Source organism: Abramis brama (genome assembly GCF_963993115.1).
Source record: "Abramis brama genome assembly, chromosome: 9".
In the NCBI taxonomy this organism is placed as follows: Eukaryota; Metazoa; Chordata; class Actinopteri; order Cypriniformes; family Leuciscidae; genus Abramis; species Abramis brama.
Genome location: NC_139971.1, coordinates 28,515,362 through 28,529,985, shown reverse-complemented (window position 1 = coordinate 28,529,985; position 14,624 = coordinate 28,515,362). Strand labels below are relative to the sequence as shown.

At 36.7% G+C, this 14,624-nt stretch overlaps 1 protein-coding gene across 1 annotated transcript in view; it reads right to left on the bottom strand.

The window, feature by feature from the left end:
* The window catches only part of sema3d (sema domain, immunoglobulin domain (Ig), short basic domain, secreted, (semaphorin) 3D), a 45,245-nt gene that overhangs the window by 18,500 nt on the left and 12,121 nt on the right, over positions 1 to 14,624 (bottom strand). The window contains exons 3-8 of the mRNA XM_084124377.1: positions 9,391 to 9,551; positions 6,028 to 6,090; positions 4,969 to 5,088; positions 4,707 to 4,800; positions 3,645 to 3,773; positions 2,351 to 2,493 (exon numbers count right to left, since the gene is read on the bottom strand). Of these exons, the coding sequence (XP_083980503.1) occupies positions 2,351 to 2,493; positions 3,645 to 3,773; positions 4,707 to 4,800; positions 4,969 to 5,088; positions 6,028 to 6,090; positions 9,391 to 9,551 (710 nt within the window). The remainder of the gene's footprint in view (positions 1 to 2,350; positions 2,494 to 3,644; positions 3,774 to 4,706; positions 4,801 to 4,968; positions 5,089 to 6,027; positions 6,091 to 9,390; positions 9,552 to 14,624) is intronic.

The window sequence follows — 14,624 nt, the reverse complement described above, 5'->3', positions numbered from 1 at the left end:
TCGTTAAAATTACAAATGATTTACTTCTAGCTTCTGACCAAGGCTGTATCTCAATACTAGTTTTACTCGATCTTAGCGCTGCGTTCGACACTATAGATCACAAAATACTCTTAAATCGACTACAAAACTACACTGGTGTTCATGGACAGGCATTAAGCTGGTTTAGATCGTACTTATCAGACCGCTACCATTTTGTCTGTTTAAATGGGGAAAAATAGAAGATAACGAAGATAACATCAGTAAACTATGGAGTGCCGCAAGGATCTGTGTTAGGCCCTCTGCTATTCTCAATATATATGCTGCCACTTGGTAATACTATAAGAAAACATGGAATTAATTTCCACTGTTATGCTGATGACACTCAGTTATATATTTCATCACGACCAGATGAAAACGCTAAATTATCTAACTTGACAGAGTGTGTTAAAGATATAAAATACTGGATGACGTGTAATTTTCTGCTATTAAATCCAGATAAAACGGAGGTATTACTTATTGGCCCAAAAAACTGCCCACAAAACCTCTTGCAATACAACTTTAATTTAGAAGGATGTCCTGTTACTTTATCCACTACAGTAAAAGACCTGGGTGTTATATTAGACCGCAACCTGTCTTTCAAAAATCATATTTCATATGTTACAAGAACAGCCTTTTTCCACCTTAGAAACATGGCTAAGCTACGTAACATGCTATCTGTTTCTGATGCAGAAAAGTTAGTTCATGCATTCATGACCTCGAGACTAGATTACTGTAATGCTTTATTAGCTGGTTGTCCTGCATCCTCAATAAACAAGCTACAGTTAGTCCAAAATGCAGCTGCTAGAGTTCTTACTAGGTCAAGAAAATATGATCACATGGTAAAACACCAATTCCATCATCTCTACACTGGTTACCTATTAAGTTCCGTATCAATTACAAAGTATTACTACTGACCTATAAAGCCCTAAATGGTTTAGCTCCTGGGTATTTAACGGAACTTCTATCACCCTACAATCCATCGCGCTCTTTAAGATCACTAAATTTGAGGCTTCTGGTCATTTCTAGGATATCTAAGTCCACTAAAGGAGGGAGGGTGTTTTCACATTTAGCTCCTAAACTGTGGAATGGCCTTCCTGATATTGTTTGAGGCTCAGACTCGCTGTCCCAGTTTAAAACTAGATTAAAGACGCATCTCTTTAGCCAAGCGTTCGCATAATACTACCTTTTATACTACAGTTGAATCATATCGAATGCATTAATATTATGAACAGCAGCTATGCTAATTATTTCCCATCTGCTTTTCTGTCGTTATCCGTTCCAGTTGTCGTTGTCAGTTCCAGTTTGTATCCAGCCTCTCATGGAACCTTCAGATGCCCCAACACCCGTGAAGAGACGACTCGACGCCTGTGAAGAGACGACTCAACGCTGGCGATATATAATGCCCTAAATTAATACATGATTAACTAACTGTATTTTTCTATGTACATTTCTGAAATGCACTTTCTGTAAAGCTGCTTTGAGACAATATGTATTGTGAAAAGCGCTATACAAATAAATTTGAATTGAATTGAATTGAATTAATATTTTGTGATAATGATCAACTGACTATACATTATTCTCTTCATAAATTAAATAAAAAAACAGAATAAGAGAAATTATAGCTGTTTTTACCATGTCTTTGTTTAAAACACGTTTATCTAACATTGTCCTTGCACGGGTACATGAGAGTAATTAAGCTCAAAACAATGAAATTAAATTAAACTTTGTTCAGGATTTGTCACCCAGGATCACAAACTGCAAAATTACTTCCATATTCTGTATTATTTGATGACGACCTTGTGGAAGAGACCCATGTGAAGGGATTCAATTGCTCACTTTCTTTGGAAATGACCTTGGCAATGGAGTTCACTTCCCACAGTGCCCTTTCAAGGGAGTAAAAATGACGAATTTGTGGTCAGTGTGATGTTTGAGCTATTGTTCCCCATCGTTTATTTCAGTTGACATCAAATCTAACTTTGACTTCTTTGTGGATGTATTAGCGTAATGCCCCCAGCCTTCGTAGTGAACTGGTGTTAAGGAATGGGTGGAACACAATGGAGTCACTTAGCACACTTATTTCCCTACATAAGAGACTTCCACTGTCATCATGAACAATAAACGACTTGGGCAGCAATTACATGACCAGACCTCTGCTATGATTTACCCCGCCTGACAACAGTGGTTTGGTCCGATTTCAGCAGATCACATCAAGGGGAACGTACCAGGAAGCCTCCCCTCTCAGGGGAAGCACATTTAATCTCATGTGCTGTGGAAGGATCAGAGAGATGAGGTGAGTTTGTCTCTGATCAGGCAGCGTGAGGACAGAACTTACCCGGCAGATCCGGGCGACGCGAGACAGCACGCTCTTGTCTGCAGTGCTCCCATCACGGGATGCCTCACGGAAAAAGAAGTAAATCTTGTCATCGTCAGGGTTGTAGGTGTCCGCAATGGGATGGGCGGAAATAAACTTGCCCTCTGTGGACAAGAGAGAGAAAAGCTGGTCAGCTTTAATTGATATATGTGATACTAATCCAACAATCCCTTAATAAGACTTCGAAGAAAGTGTGGAAGCCTATTAAAACAGCAAAGACCCTGTTTGTTATCCACTGTTTGTGTGTGAGAGAGAGAATAAAGACAAAACTGTATCCTACTGTTTAGTGTAAATGCTAGGCATTTCCTTTTGGACTCACAGCAGACCGTTAATGAGTGTTTAGGGTTGGAAAATAGACTGTGTGGGTTTAAACTCCATTAAATTGCATCAGCTACTAGAAGAGCTCTAACATTCAGAAGGAAAATCAAAGGTTTAAGAAAGACAGTCATTAACTCGATGACTAGACAAAGACTGTATTATATTGGACTCTCTGCAAATGACTAAGACCCAGAGAGGAGAGAAGTGGAAAGTGCCAGCAGCTGGTAACTCAGAGTAATTTAGAGTATGTCTAAAGGATTGGAGCGTTATGACTCTCCAAGCAGTCCAAGCAGCAAGATATACTGGGCTTGTGTGTTTGGCCAAAATTATGTTTTATTTATAAACACCAATCAAAGGTTTAGGGAAAGAAAGGTGGTTTTTTTTACAGAATTAAATACTTTCATTCAGCAAGGACACATTACATTGATCAAAAGTGACAGTAAAGAAATGTGTACTATTAAAAAGATTTATTTTTCAAATAAATTCTGTTCTTTTGAGCTTTCTTTTAATCAAAAAATCCTGAGAAAAGTATCCACAAAATTATTAGAGAGCAACTGTTTTCATTGATAATAATAAAAAAATATTACTTGAGCAGCAAATCAGCATATTAGATTGATTTCTGAAAGATCATGTGACACTGAAGACTGCATTAATGAATGCTGAACATCCAGCTTCGCCATCACAGGAATACATTACATATCCATATCCAAGTAGAAAACCGTTATTTTAAACTGTTATAATATTTCACAATATTGAAGTTTTACTGTATTTTTGATCAAATAAATACAGCCTTGGTGAGACTTCTTCTGAAAGCCCACATTTACAGATCAACGTCTATTCAGTATTCTGCATCATAAAAAAGTACACCTAAAAATTCTGTAAGATGTGCCTGTATGTTATTCACTGAGTGTAAACTGGACTGGTGGGGAAAGCTGACCGTTGATCCAGTAGTCCTCAGAGATGTCTGTGCGAATGTACTGCTGGTCTGGGGGCGGGCCAAGAGAGCGGCTAAACGTGCTGTCCTTGCCCAGGAAATCAGACGCTGTGCCAGCGTAGAGATACTGATCTGAAAACAAAGAAAGGGAGCATCTCAGCGTAAACATTGAGCTGCGGTCAGTCAGGCTGCAGGCACTGTTTCAACAGCTGACCATCAGCCATCACCATCATGTTCTCTTTTCCTTACACACGTGATATGCTAGCCCTGTGATCTAAACACAAGTTACCATCTATCCATGACAACCAAAAAGGGTTTATGGATTATGTTTTTAGAATAACTCAGTGATTTCTATCATCATCATTATCATTTGGTGTTTGGGCCTCCACCCTACTTCTTTTTATGCATGTGGTTTGGAACACAGAATGTGCTCTGCGTTCTCCCAAAGTTGTTCCCGGTTGATTATGCTTGTCAGTGTAAATAAACAAACACACTCAACCACACTGTTGAAAGACTTCACCCAAAAGTGAAAATTCTCATTTGCATTACTTACTTTAGATTTGATTGCTACAGTGGAGATACATTTTTTATTCTTAAATGTTCTCTTTCTGGATGACTTTTATGATTTTCTGGGCCTTTTTGGAGCACGTCACAATTTGGTTTTGTACTCATAATTTTCACTTTTGAGTAAACTATTCATTTAAAACTTTCCTAATTCAGGCCTTCTCAGGAAGGAAGGTTATGTAATGACTAATGGCTGTAATTAATCAAACTTTGCTCAGCTGTAAAAATTCAGGCTTCAATACAACCCACAAAAATTGGAACACAAGAAAAAATTTTACATTTTGGAAAGTTTACGGCTGGTACTCTTGACAAGGTGTGACATTTCTCCACAGTACTCCACTGGAAACATAAGGGTCGGTTTAACTTGAAGAAAAAAAATGTCTGACAGACAGAACAGACATACCAGATTTTTCTTGGGTGAAAGCCGATTACGTGTAAAGAGTAAAATGCTCTTTACATCAGGTTTGTGTTTAAGAGAAGGAAGATCTGATTCAGTCTCACCTGTGAGTACTGAAGCAAAAGGCTGGTGTGGATCAAAAGGACATTTCATTCGGCCAGATTCCACAGTGTTGCTGTGGAGGTGCAGCCAGCTGTCCTGTGATCATAGTACACAAAACACTCATTATCATTAGTTACCATACAGGAGAAATTACTTAAAACTTTAAAACTCTTTCAAGAATACTAGTCAATCAAATAGAAAATCTGAACAAACTCAATATACTCTGTGTTGAAGCAGTCAGTAGTCAGTAATTTAATTTCTTGCCTCTTTGTGACCTTTGACCTCTAAGAAAGCACAGGTGGGGTGGAAGGCTCCAGTGCCACAGGCATAGACATGGGTTCGGTTATAGCTGTGCAAAACTCTTATGAAATTAGCACATTCGGTCTGAGGTAGAAAGAGAAATAAAGAAATTATGAGCACGTGCAGTGTCCTCAAAAAGTATTTGGATATTTAAATCACACATAAAAATGTATTAATGTCATTGCAATAAATAGCAACATGTCTACTTAAGTGGTCTTTATTAAGAAAGATATCACAAGCATAATTTTTCAATTAAAACTTTTCACAAAACGTTTGGTTTCAAATGATAAAACAAACCATATCAATCAATATTAATGTCTAAAATTATCTATGCCACCTGTTTCTGATACAAATAACAATAACATTCATGTAAGTGTAAATATCTAAGTGTAAGTAAGCAAGTATCTAAATACTAATATATATAAATATACAATATATATATATACTGTATATATATATATATATATATATATATGAAGAGTTCAGATGCAAAAGCCTCTAAGTGCCATCTGAAATTTTCTTCTAGAATGATAATTTTTATCAATCTCGTATATTTAAGTTCAGTAATTTCACTTAAATGACAATTAATAGGTAATCTTCATTGCCATTTAAGTGAAAAATTATCATTCTAGACGAAAATTTCAGATGGCACTTAGAGGCTTTTGCATCTGAACTCTTCATATATATATATATATATATATATATATATATATATATATATATATATATACATACATTTTTTAGTTAATATAAAGTTCAAATGAACAGCATTTTTTATATATATATATATATAAATCTTTTGTAACATTGTGAAAGTTTAAATGTCACATTGGATCAGTTTAATGTATCCTTGCTTAATAAAAGTATTATTTTCTTCCTTTAAAAGAATCATTCAAAAACTTTAGTGGAAGCCTGATGCAAAACAGTTTACCACTCTCTTTTACAAGACAGGTTTGAGTTAGAGAAGACAGTCTGTGTATTGAAATGTTCATTTAGCAGACATATATTCTGACTGATACTTACATGAGGGTTTTTGCCAGCAAGTATACACATATCCACCCTGTCTCTTGGAGCTGGCCAACTCAGCTGCAAGTGAGAAACACACACATGTTGGGTCCAGGACTTTCCATTGACATAATGATTTTTATACTGTACAAATTGTATATTCTACCCCCTAAACCTAAACCCCTAAACACAAACCTCACAGAAAACTTTCTGCATTTTTACAAAATTATTATGATTTATAAGCTATTTTCTTCATGGGGACAAAAAAAAAGTCCCCACAAGCTCTAAAACGTCTGGTAATATCCTTATGGGGACCCCATTACATAGGGTTTACTAGGACCACACACACTCACACACACACAGTAAATTCAACCAAAAGTAACAGCAAATACCTTACAACTTAAATAGTCAGAGTAAGTGTTTACAATTGTCTTTCACGGCATTGTTACAGAAAAGTATATCAACCATGAAGTGTAAACCATACAAAAATTCTGTTTCAGAATGAGATCATGTCGTGACTCAAGGTAAGATTTTAAACAGAGTGTAATCTGTTGTGTATTTAACAGATGAAAAGCTGCACACATGAAATACTGTACAAACATGGGTCCTGGGTAGGGCTGCACAATTAATCGAATTTCTAATCGCGATTACGATTATGGATGCCACGATTACGTAATCGTTCAAAGCCGCGATTACAAAAAAAATAAAAAATAATCCACTCTGCGTGCATTTAGAGCATGTTGTGAGAGGCAAATCACAACTACTTCAGAAAACCCAGCACAATAGGAAGGAACTACCAGGCAGCGACGTATGTGTACGCTGAAATAAAAAGTCTTTCACCTCAGAAAAACGGACGTTCCTGTCATGTCAGCCGTTATAGGCTACTGTGTTCGTAGCGCACACTCTTCAATTGCACGCGCAAATGCGGCGGCGCGCGCTGTGTATAAAGTGCAAAGGAAACTACGAGCATGCAACGTTGTTACGTTGTAAATTGGTAAGTCAGAAAAGTAAAATACCAATAAATCACGTTACTGGTACGTCGTGTGTTAGCTGAGAAGGATTTGCATGCAGGGATGATTTTCATTCTATTCACCAGGAGCAGTTTCCATGTTTCATTAACAGTTCTTGTTAGTATTGTGTATCACTATGGTAACTGTCGTTTTAATATTAACCCACTTATCTATATAATGACATTCTATATAGATCAGTGTATTAACCCCAAAATGCCACTTTATTTTCACTTTGTGTTATTTTTTATATTTTAAATGACTGTGGTGGCTCATACCAACATTGTATTAACAAAAGCTAGTTTGGGACTGCTATTTAATAGCTTTAGCATAGGCCTAATGTTTATTTCTTAGTAGTCTTTACTATTAGTCATATTCTTACAATTTATGTGTATGTTAAGTAAAGGGAGACAGTGTGTGTGTTCACAATTTTTAAGCAAACATGTATAATAATATGCCTATATATATATTCAATGTAAATTGTGATAATCGTAATTAATAATCGCAATTACAATTTCAAGGGAATAATCGACAATTATGATTTTTGTCATAATCGTGCAGCCCTAGTCCTGGGTTAAGCTTACGAGAGGGAGGATCACGTTCAGATAAAGAGTGATGAAGGGGCTGCTGGCCTTGTCTCTGCACACATGTATTATAAAAGCTTAAACGCTTAGCATACACAGGGCTGACCTTTGACCTTGACCTCCAAGAGCCGTCTCTACATGTAATTTGCAATCCATGATTACACATGCTCGTGAGACGACTTTACATGACGGCGCTTTGAAGATTGTCGTGCCTACCACAAACTGACAAAGGGGATCAATACGTACCCTCCACCATACAACTGAAGAAAAAAATGGACATACACGCATGAGTCATAAACGCACACACATGCATGTCTAATGTAAACATGCATGTTTATATATGAAAGTAAAGCATTAGGTGCCTATATGGCCAAAGAAGTATATTTTTTCTATATATTGCCCAAAACATACATTTCAAATATTTGCTAAATATATAATGTACAAAGCACTACTTAAGATATATTTAAAATATATTCTTTTAAATTTTCAAGTGGCAAAATATATAGGCCTAACAAAAAGTGCATTCCCAATCTTTAAAAAAACAAAAAAATTGGGTAATGCAAAATGTATTTTATAAAATGTATGCTGGACAATTTAAATATATTTAGATTGAAATACATGGCCAAAAAAATATATGAGGAAATATAAGTAACTAAAACTTGAAAATGTTTTTATGTAAATATATTTCAAAATCTCTATTAGCAATACATTGTTGGTATACTTTGAAATACACTAAAAATATATATCAGAAAATCTATTTTTTGCTGTATGGGTGTCTTTACATGTATGTGAGAAAGAGAAAAAAAAACACGTTTTGTGTGCGTGTGTGAGGGTGAAGGTCATGTGGTCTTGTCATGGGACCACTGTGGAGACAGTGATTGACAGGTGTGATAGTGGTAGGGTCAGCTCAGTAGCTCTGTAGGGTGATGATGCTATGGGAATATCTAGAAGTGACAGTGAAATAACTGTGAGAACTTGTTGGACTGAACGTATAAAGAAAGTCTAAAGGACCTCCTACCATAAATGAATTCATAAGCTAAACATATCCCAGAGACTCTCATACCATGCTATCAAGCATGTTGTGAGATTAGAAAGGTATAAACAGTTTTGATTTGTACTTAGTTTAACCCAGATTATGTTGTCCAAGTACAGGAGTGTAACCAGTCGACAAGTCAAGAGTTTTAAAACAAAAAATGAAAAATGCATTTGTTCTCACCATAAAAATATGCACCTGTTTGGCAAAAAATAGACAAATACTTTGACATAAAATGTATTAGTGACTCTGACATACATATGCACATCCTAGCAACCACATAGTACTGTCTAGTTTCCAAACACTCACTCACACTAAACATGCACTTGATATAATTATGTTAAACCAAAGAAAAGAGAACAAGACAAGAACAGTGACACCTTATTTTAAGGTGTCATTGTTACAGTGTAATTATATATTTAAGTACTGAGTAATATTAAGCAATTACATGTACTTACTATAGGGTTAGGGTAGGATTAGGATTTGGTTGAGGGTTAGGTGCATGTAATTATACATAATTTACTGTTATTTCTATGGTAAGTACATGTAACATATGTGACAAGGACACTGTAAAATAAAGTGTTACCGAAACATGTCAACCAGTCTGAGAGTGAGTGAATTCTCTTCTAAATGATTCTATGGAAAAAATGTGCTAAGTTCTGCCCCAGACCACACACAGTGTTAAGTCTTTACGTGCCTTTTCTGAAACCTGATTCTACATGTCTGCAGGTGTTAGCCCTGTAAGGTGTGTGTTTACCTTTTTGGGGTGTTTATTGATGTTGTCTGGGTCCAGTAGGTAAATGTGGTCTTTGGCTCCAAGCAGTAATCGGCTTCTCTCCTCATCTAAAAGTACTGTCTGAAACTGCTGTCCATGGCTGGAACCCACAAATGGCACCACACTTCGAGAATGGATCAGCTCTGGAGAAGTCAAATGAGGATCATCAATACAAAAATACACATACATAAACACAAAGTACTGTATGCACAAACAGATTCAGATCGATGACTGAAGCTTTTCTAATGCAAAATCTCCAAGAAAAAATTATCTAAATTATCTCACATGTGCCTCCTCTAGAGTTTTGGAAGGTATCTCAACAATGTCTCAAATTGTGCTCAAACATTTCTCACCAAATTCTTGTTTAAGACTACTGTAAATTATCTGAATCAGGCTATAAACATTAAATTAACATTCATTTCAACAACTGTCTCATTTGATTCCATTTTTATTTCTCCTATAAGCAATTTTAGTAGAAAGGATATTAAAGTAGAAATGTGTATCAGTATATTACAGACTTTTTATGCATATACGATCATTTATGTGTGAATGAGCATGAGCATGTGCATGAGTATATGTCAACAATTGTCTTGTTTCTATTGTTTATTTCTCCTAAGCCATTTTAAAAGAAAAGTTGAAAGATGAAACATAATGGAGAATTCTAGTTAGTCTGCGGAGGTCTACCTGGTCTGGTTAACCCTATGTTATGTGGTCAAAATGTCCCCACAAAGATGGCAATTTGGTCCCCATGAGGAAAACAGCTTATAAATCATACCAAGTGATGTTTTTTGAAAATGTAAAAATGCAGAAAGTTTTCTGTGGGTTAGAGGATAGAATACAGGTTGTACAGTATAAAAATCATTGTCTATGGAAAGCCCTCATTAATCATGAACACCCAACATGTGTGAGTGTTTGTGTGTGTGTTTGTGTAAGCATTGTGTGTAGCAATAGATCTAAAATGTTACCATCTCACACCTATTGACCCCACCCCACCCCAATCTCTCATTTTTCTAATGTACTGATAGGCTCCATTATCTCTATTCAGTATGATCTATAGTAACGGTAACCTCGGGGCTATCTGTCATCTATGTGTTCAGATTCCATCCTGATAAAATGTTATCCTCTCTTTAACATCCGCCCATCTACAAAAGCTTACTTCACCAGCCAAACATAAACCAAGAGCCTCTGAGCTGTCTATAAGAATTGAGCTGGATCTAATTGCTCCACCTATCAATTCTCACACGTCAGCACTGATGCAGATAAGCTCAATGGTTCATTTGCAGTATATTTCATATTTCACCTCTTGTGCTCCCTGGGGGAGCAATTACACATACTGTTATTCTTGCAGAAGAATGCTGGTTAACAGTTTAGACAGCTGAGATGCAGTTGAGATTGGCGTTTGCGCATTCAATGAAGGCAAGCCAAAAGTTGTCACAATAACACAAATCAGCTTAAAGGTTTCAAGCTATCAACACCAACATAAGAGAAATGGAATAACTCTGAAGGTGACGTTGTTAAGCCTTGTTCAAATTCTCTTCGGTGCGTAAAACCGAACTCTCTGGATACGTGATTCTTGAGATATTTTTTAAACACGTCATGACATTTGACTAAAGCACACAGTCTTTGTAGACTTGGACAGAGTCCTAACATTTCTCCACCCTATGTTCTGCTCTCCATGCACTCAGACATAACCATCTGCCAGCAGCCTCAAAGCAAGAAAATCTGGCAGAGTGCACTTAAACATCACGGAAAGCAGTTCTGTAGATTCATTTATGTTTTCTGATCCTCTTTTTGTTCTGTTTTAAATTCTGAATTTCACATATACACACCATTTGGCGTTCATTATTTACATTTCGCGATTTTTAGCTACCTCTGCCTCTGCTGTCAGCCATGGATGCAAATATTGTTTAAACATCCCTGTTTTGGTTGTGTCTTGGGGCGTCTAGAGCATTAAGAAGTTGAATAAATCTTAGGACTTAACTATTAATTCTCTGGGGTGTAGACGGTCAAGAATGGGTCATTTCTGATCAATATTTACAAGACAAAAAAATCCGCTCCAAAATAAAACTCCATTCATGCTAACGCCTGACTAGCTGATGCTAATCTACTCTGCAAACAGTTTTAGGTCAGAGCCCTGCTGAAAGATCCCTTAGCAATGAGGTATACAGAGATTTATCTGGAGCTATGGGGCTTTATCTGGATCCCTCAGGAGAATAAAGCCCTCACGTCCACTCATAGCAGTACTATATGAATTAAAGAGAGTATAAGGAGGACATGACCACAAAAAGGAATGGGAGAAATCGCAACAGTCAATAAGGCAGCTATAGTAATTGAACTCCAGCCTTTACAGTGATAAAACCTTTAAAAAAATATATATATAAAAAAATGTCTTAAACCTATATGATTTCTTCTACATGGAACACCAAAGGATACATAGCAGAATGTTTGAACTGCTTTCTCCCATAAAAAAGATGTGGAAGAAAAACTCACTTCAGGGGTTGTCAAGCTCCAAAAAGGACAAAACATTTTAAAGTAGTAAAAGTAGTCCAGACAACTCATAGGCGAAATTAAGTCATTATTCACCAAATATTTGTTTTACAGTTGTGGTCACCATTCACTTTCATTGTATGGACAAGAGAATATTAGAAATAGGTGTAAATGAATATGTAGGAATGTATGAATGAATATATGCATACATTCATTTTATTTCAGTAGAAGACCCTTTGTGTGATTTGAACATTTGATATAGGCTATGCTGAAATGTAAGCTTGGCAAACAGTTTTGGAAATGTCAGATATTCCCATTCAAGTACAAAGGGGCTATCCTTCCATGACAAGAAAGGCAATTGTCAAAATGGCCACAGAGTGAAATAACTTTAAAGGGACACCAGGCAAGTCTGAGTGTTTTTTCTCTACGAAGCTCCCCCTAGTGTCTGGTAGTAAATGCTTTCAAACACTCTGTCGTAAAAACGAACTGTTGTCCCTCCCCCCCTCGCCACGAGCAACCCAGCTGATCAGCTGTCAACCCAGCTGAGCAGAGGAACCGGCTATTTCAAAACCAGTTAGGTCTACCGAGGCAAGTAAAGCAATATTTTCTTTCCAACTGATGGCGATTTTTTTTTTATTTTTTTTTTTATTGTGTTGTCATGCATACTATTATTTTTACCGGGAACGAACGATATGAACGAGGCGAACTACTGCTTTGGTGTTTGTTTGTTTTTGGGAGAATGAGCATATATATATATATATATATATATATATATATATATATATATATATATATATATATATATATATATTGGAGGCTAATATTAGTCTAAAGTTATATTAGTAAGATCTATAAGTTAATCTGGTAGAATGACGGTTTACCTTTGCTTGTCTAAGAAAGCATCAGAATGTTTTTTCTAGCTCGATCATGATATGTGCAACATGTTTATTGCCTATTATCAGACGCATTGACTTAGTGACATAAAATAAAAGTGTAAGTTACACAAATAAAACCGACAGAGGAACGGCCAAACAACTACAGAAATCAATCGTGTTTGCTAATGACAATGCTAACATCAAAGTTATAGTATCTAGCGTACTAGTAAGCCCGTAACAGACAGCGATCATAATAAAAACCTTTACAGACAATAGCAAACATCCTGAGGTCGCAATTACTTGAAATTTAAATATTAAACACAGTTTATTCCAAAGATACTTACAAGTGCAACAGCAGGATCAGCATCGGTTTTGCAGGCTTCTGTTTCTCTCAGTTCTCCCCATTCTGAAAAAGCCGGTCCGATATTTACTCGAGTCTGACTTCTTGCTCGGTCAGTCTCCCGTTTCCTCTTTCATTGGTCCTCCGACAAAGATTTCCTAGCTTTCTGCATCTTTTTTACAGCCTCAGCCATAACTCAATCTATCGTTGCCCTTTGCTTATAGCTAGCCGGTGCTTGAATGGGGGTCGTGTACGTGTGCAGTGCCGTCAAGCAATTCGTTACATCGCGAGATCTGATATCACGCGATACTTCCTGACGCCGACCCGCCGGCCCAAAGTTGCAAGTGAGTTTTTTCCGCTCTCGGGCACCAGGGGGGTGCGAAACCACCACCATTCAACTCGAAATAAGTAATATAACCATTCCACTGACTCCAAAGCTGTTCAGTTAAGGTTAAAAAGTTACCTAGAGCACCTTTAATAAGAACTTCTTATAAGTCACATTTTATAAGCTAGCTTGTAGTGTAATGATACACTTCTGCAGTTTCCTGATCGTGGTGGCTTAATAATTATTCATATAAGAAACACAGACTCCCTGTAGAAACATAAAGAAGGTATTGTCCATTCAGTTCAATCTTAACATAATGCTGTACAGTTCAACCTTTACATTGCATGCTATTTCAGCCATACAGGTACATCATTTATCTTTAGGCAACAGCAAAGCATAAAGGTTGATGAGTGAAATACAAACCTAAAGTAATGCACAATTTGAGGGGTAGACAAATTAAGGTACCCCCAGCTATTCACCAGAAACTGGACCGCATGTTAAAGCTAACGTCACAGAGTAAGAATTCTTTTAAGATTTCTCAGATGGTAAAGGATTACACTCTTAGGTGTAATCAATATTCTGGCTGTGGTTTGGGAAGAGAGCCAAACTAGTGGAAACTAGTCTAACTCTGTGTACAGTACATTAGGAAGACGCATGACTATATGTATGACCTGCTTGTTTTACATCTGTTTAGAGAGCCACAGCCAACTGGGAGCCATATAGTTATAAATCCATTGAATACTATACTTTGAGTCCTTATATTGCTGTTTTCCTATTGCAAAATTAGGCTTTGTGTTTGCACAACGCTTCACGTTCATGCATGTCTATACCATCATGCATGTACACTTTATGTCAAACACAAGAAAATATACCACTCATAAAACAATCAATATCCCTCACTCAAGAGCCCTGTGCAGAGGGAGTCTGTCTTTAATAGAAATATTTACTCAACCTGAAGATAATATTTTGATGTGTTTCACTGGACATTGTCATCTAGGAGTGATGTTAACGACAGAAAGGATATTGTTTAGTTGACTCCAGAGAACATTATGAGATGTATCTAATGTGGATCAGATGTTCCCCTTTTAGCCTTCCTTTCAGAGAAAAACACAGTCGACCGGCCCTGAGGTGTGCAAGCAGTGCTGCATACTTCTGGATAATAAAACACTGTTTTAAAGGAGTGCACTGA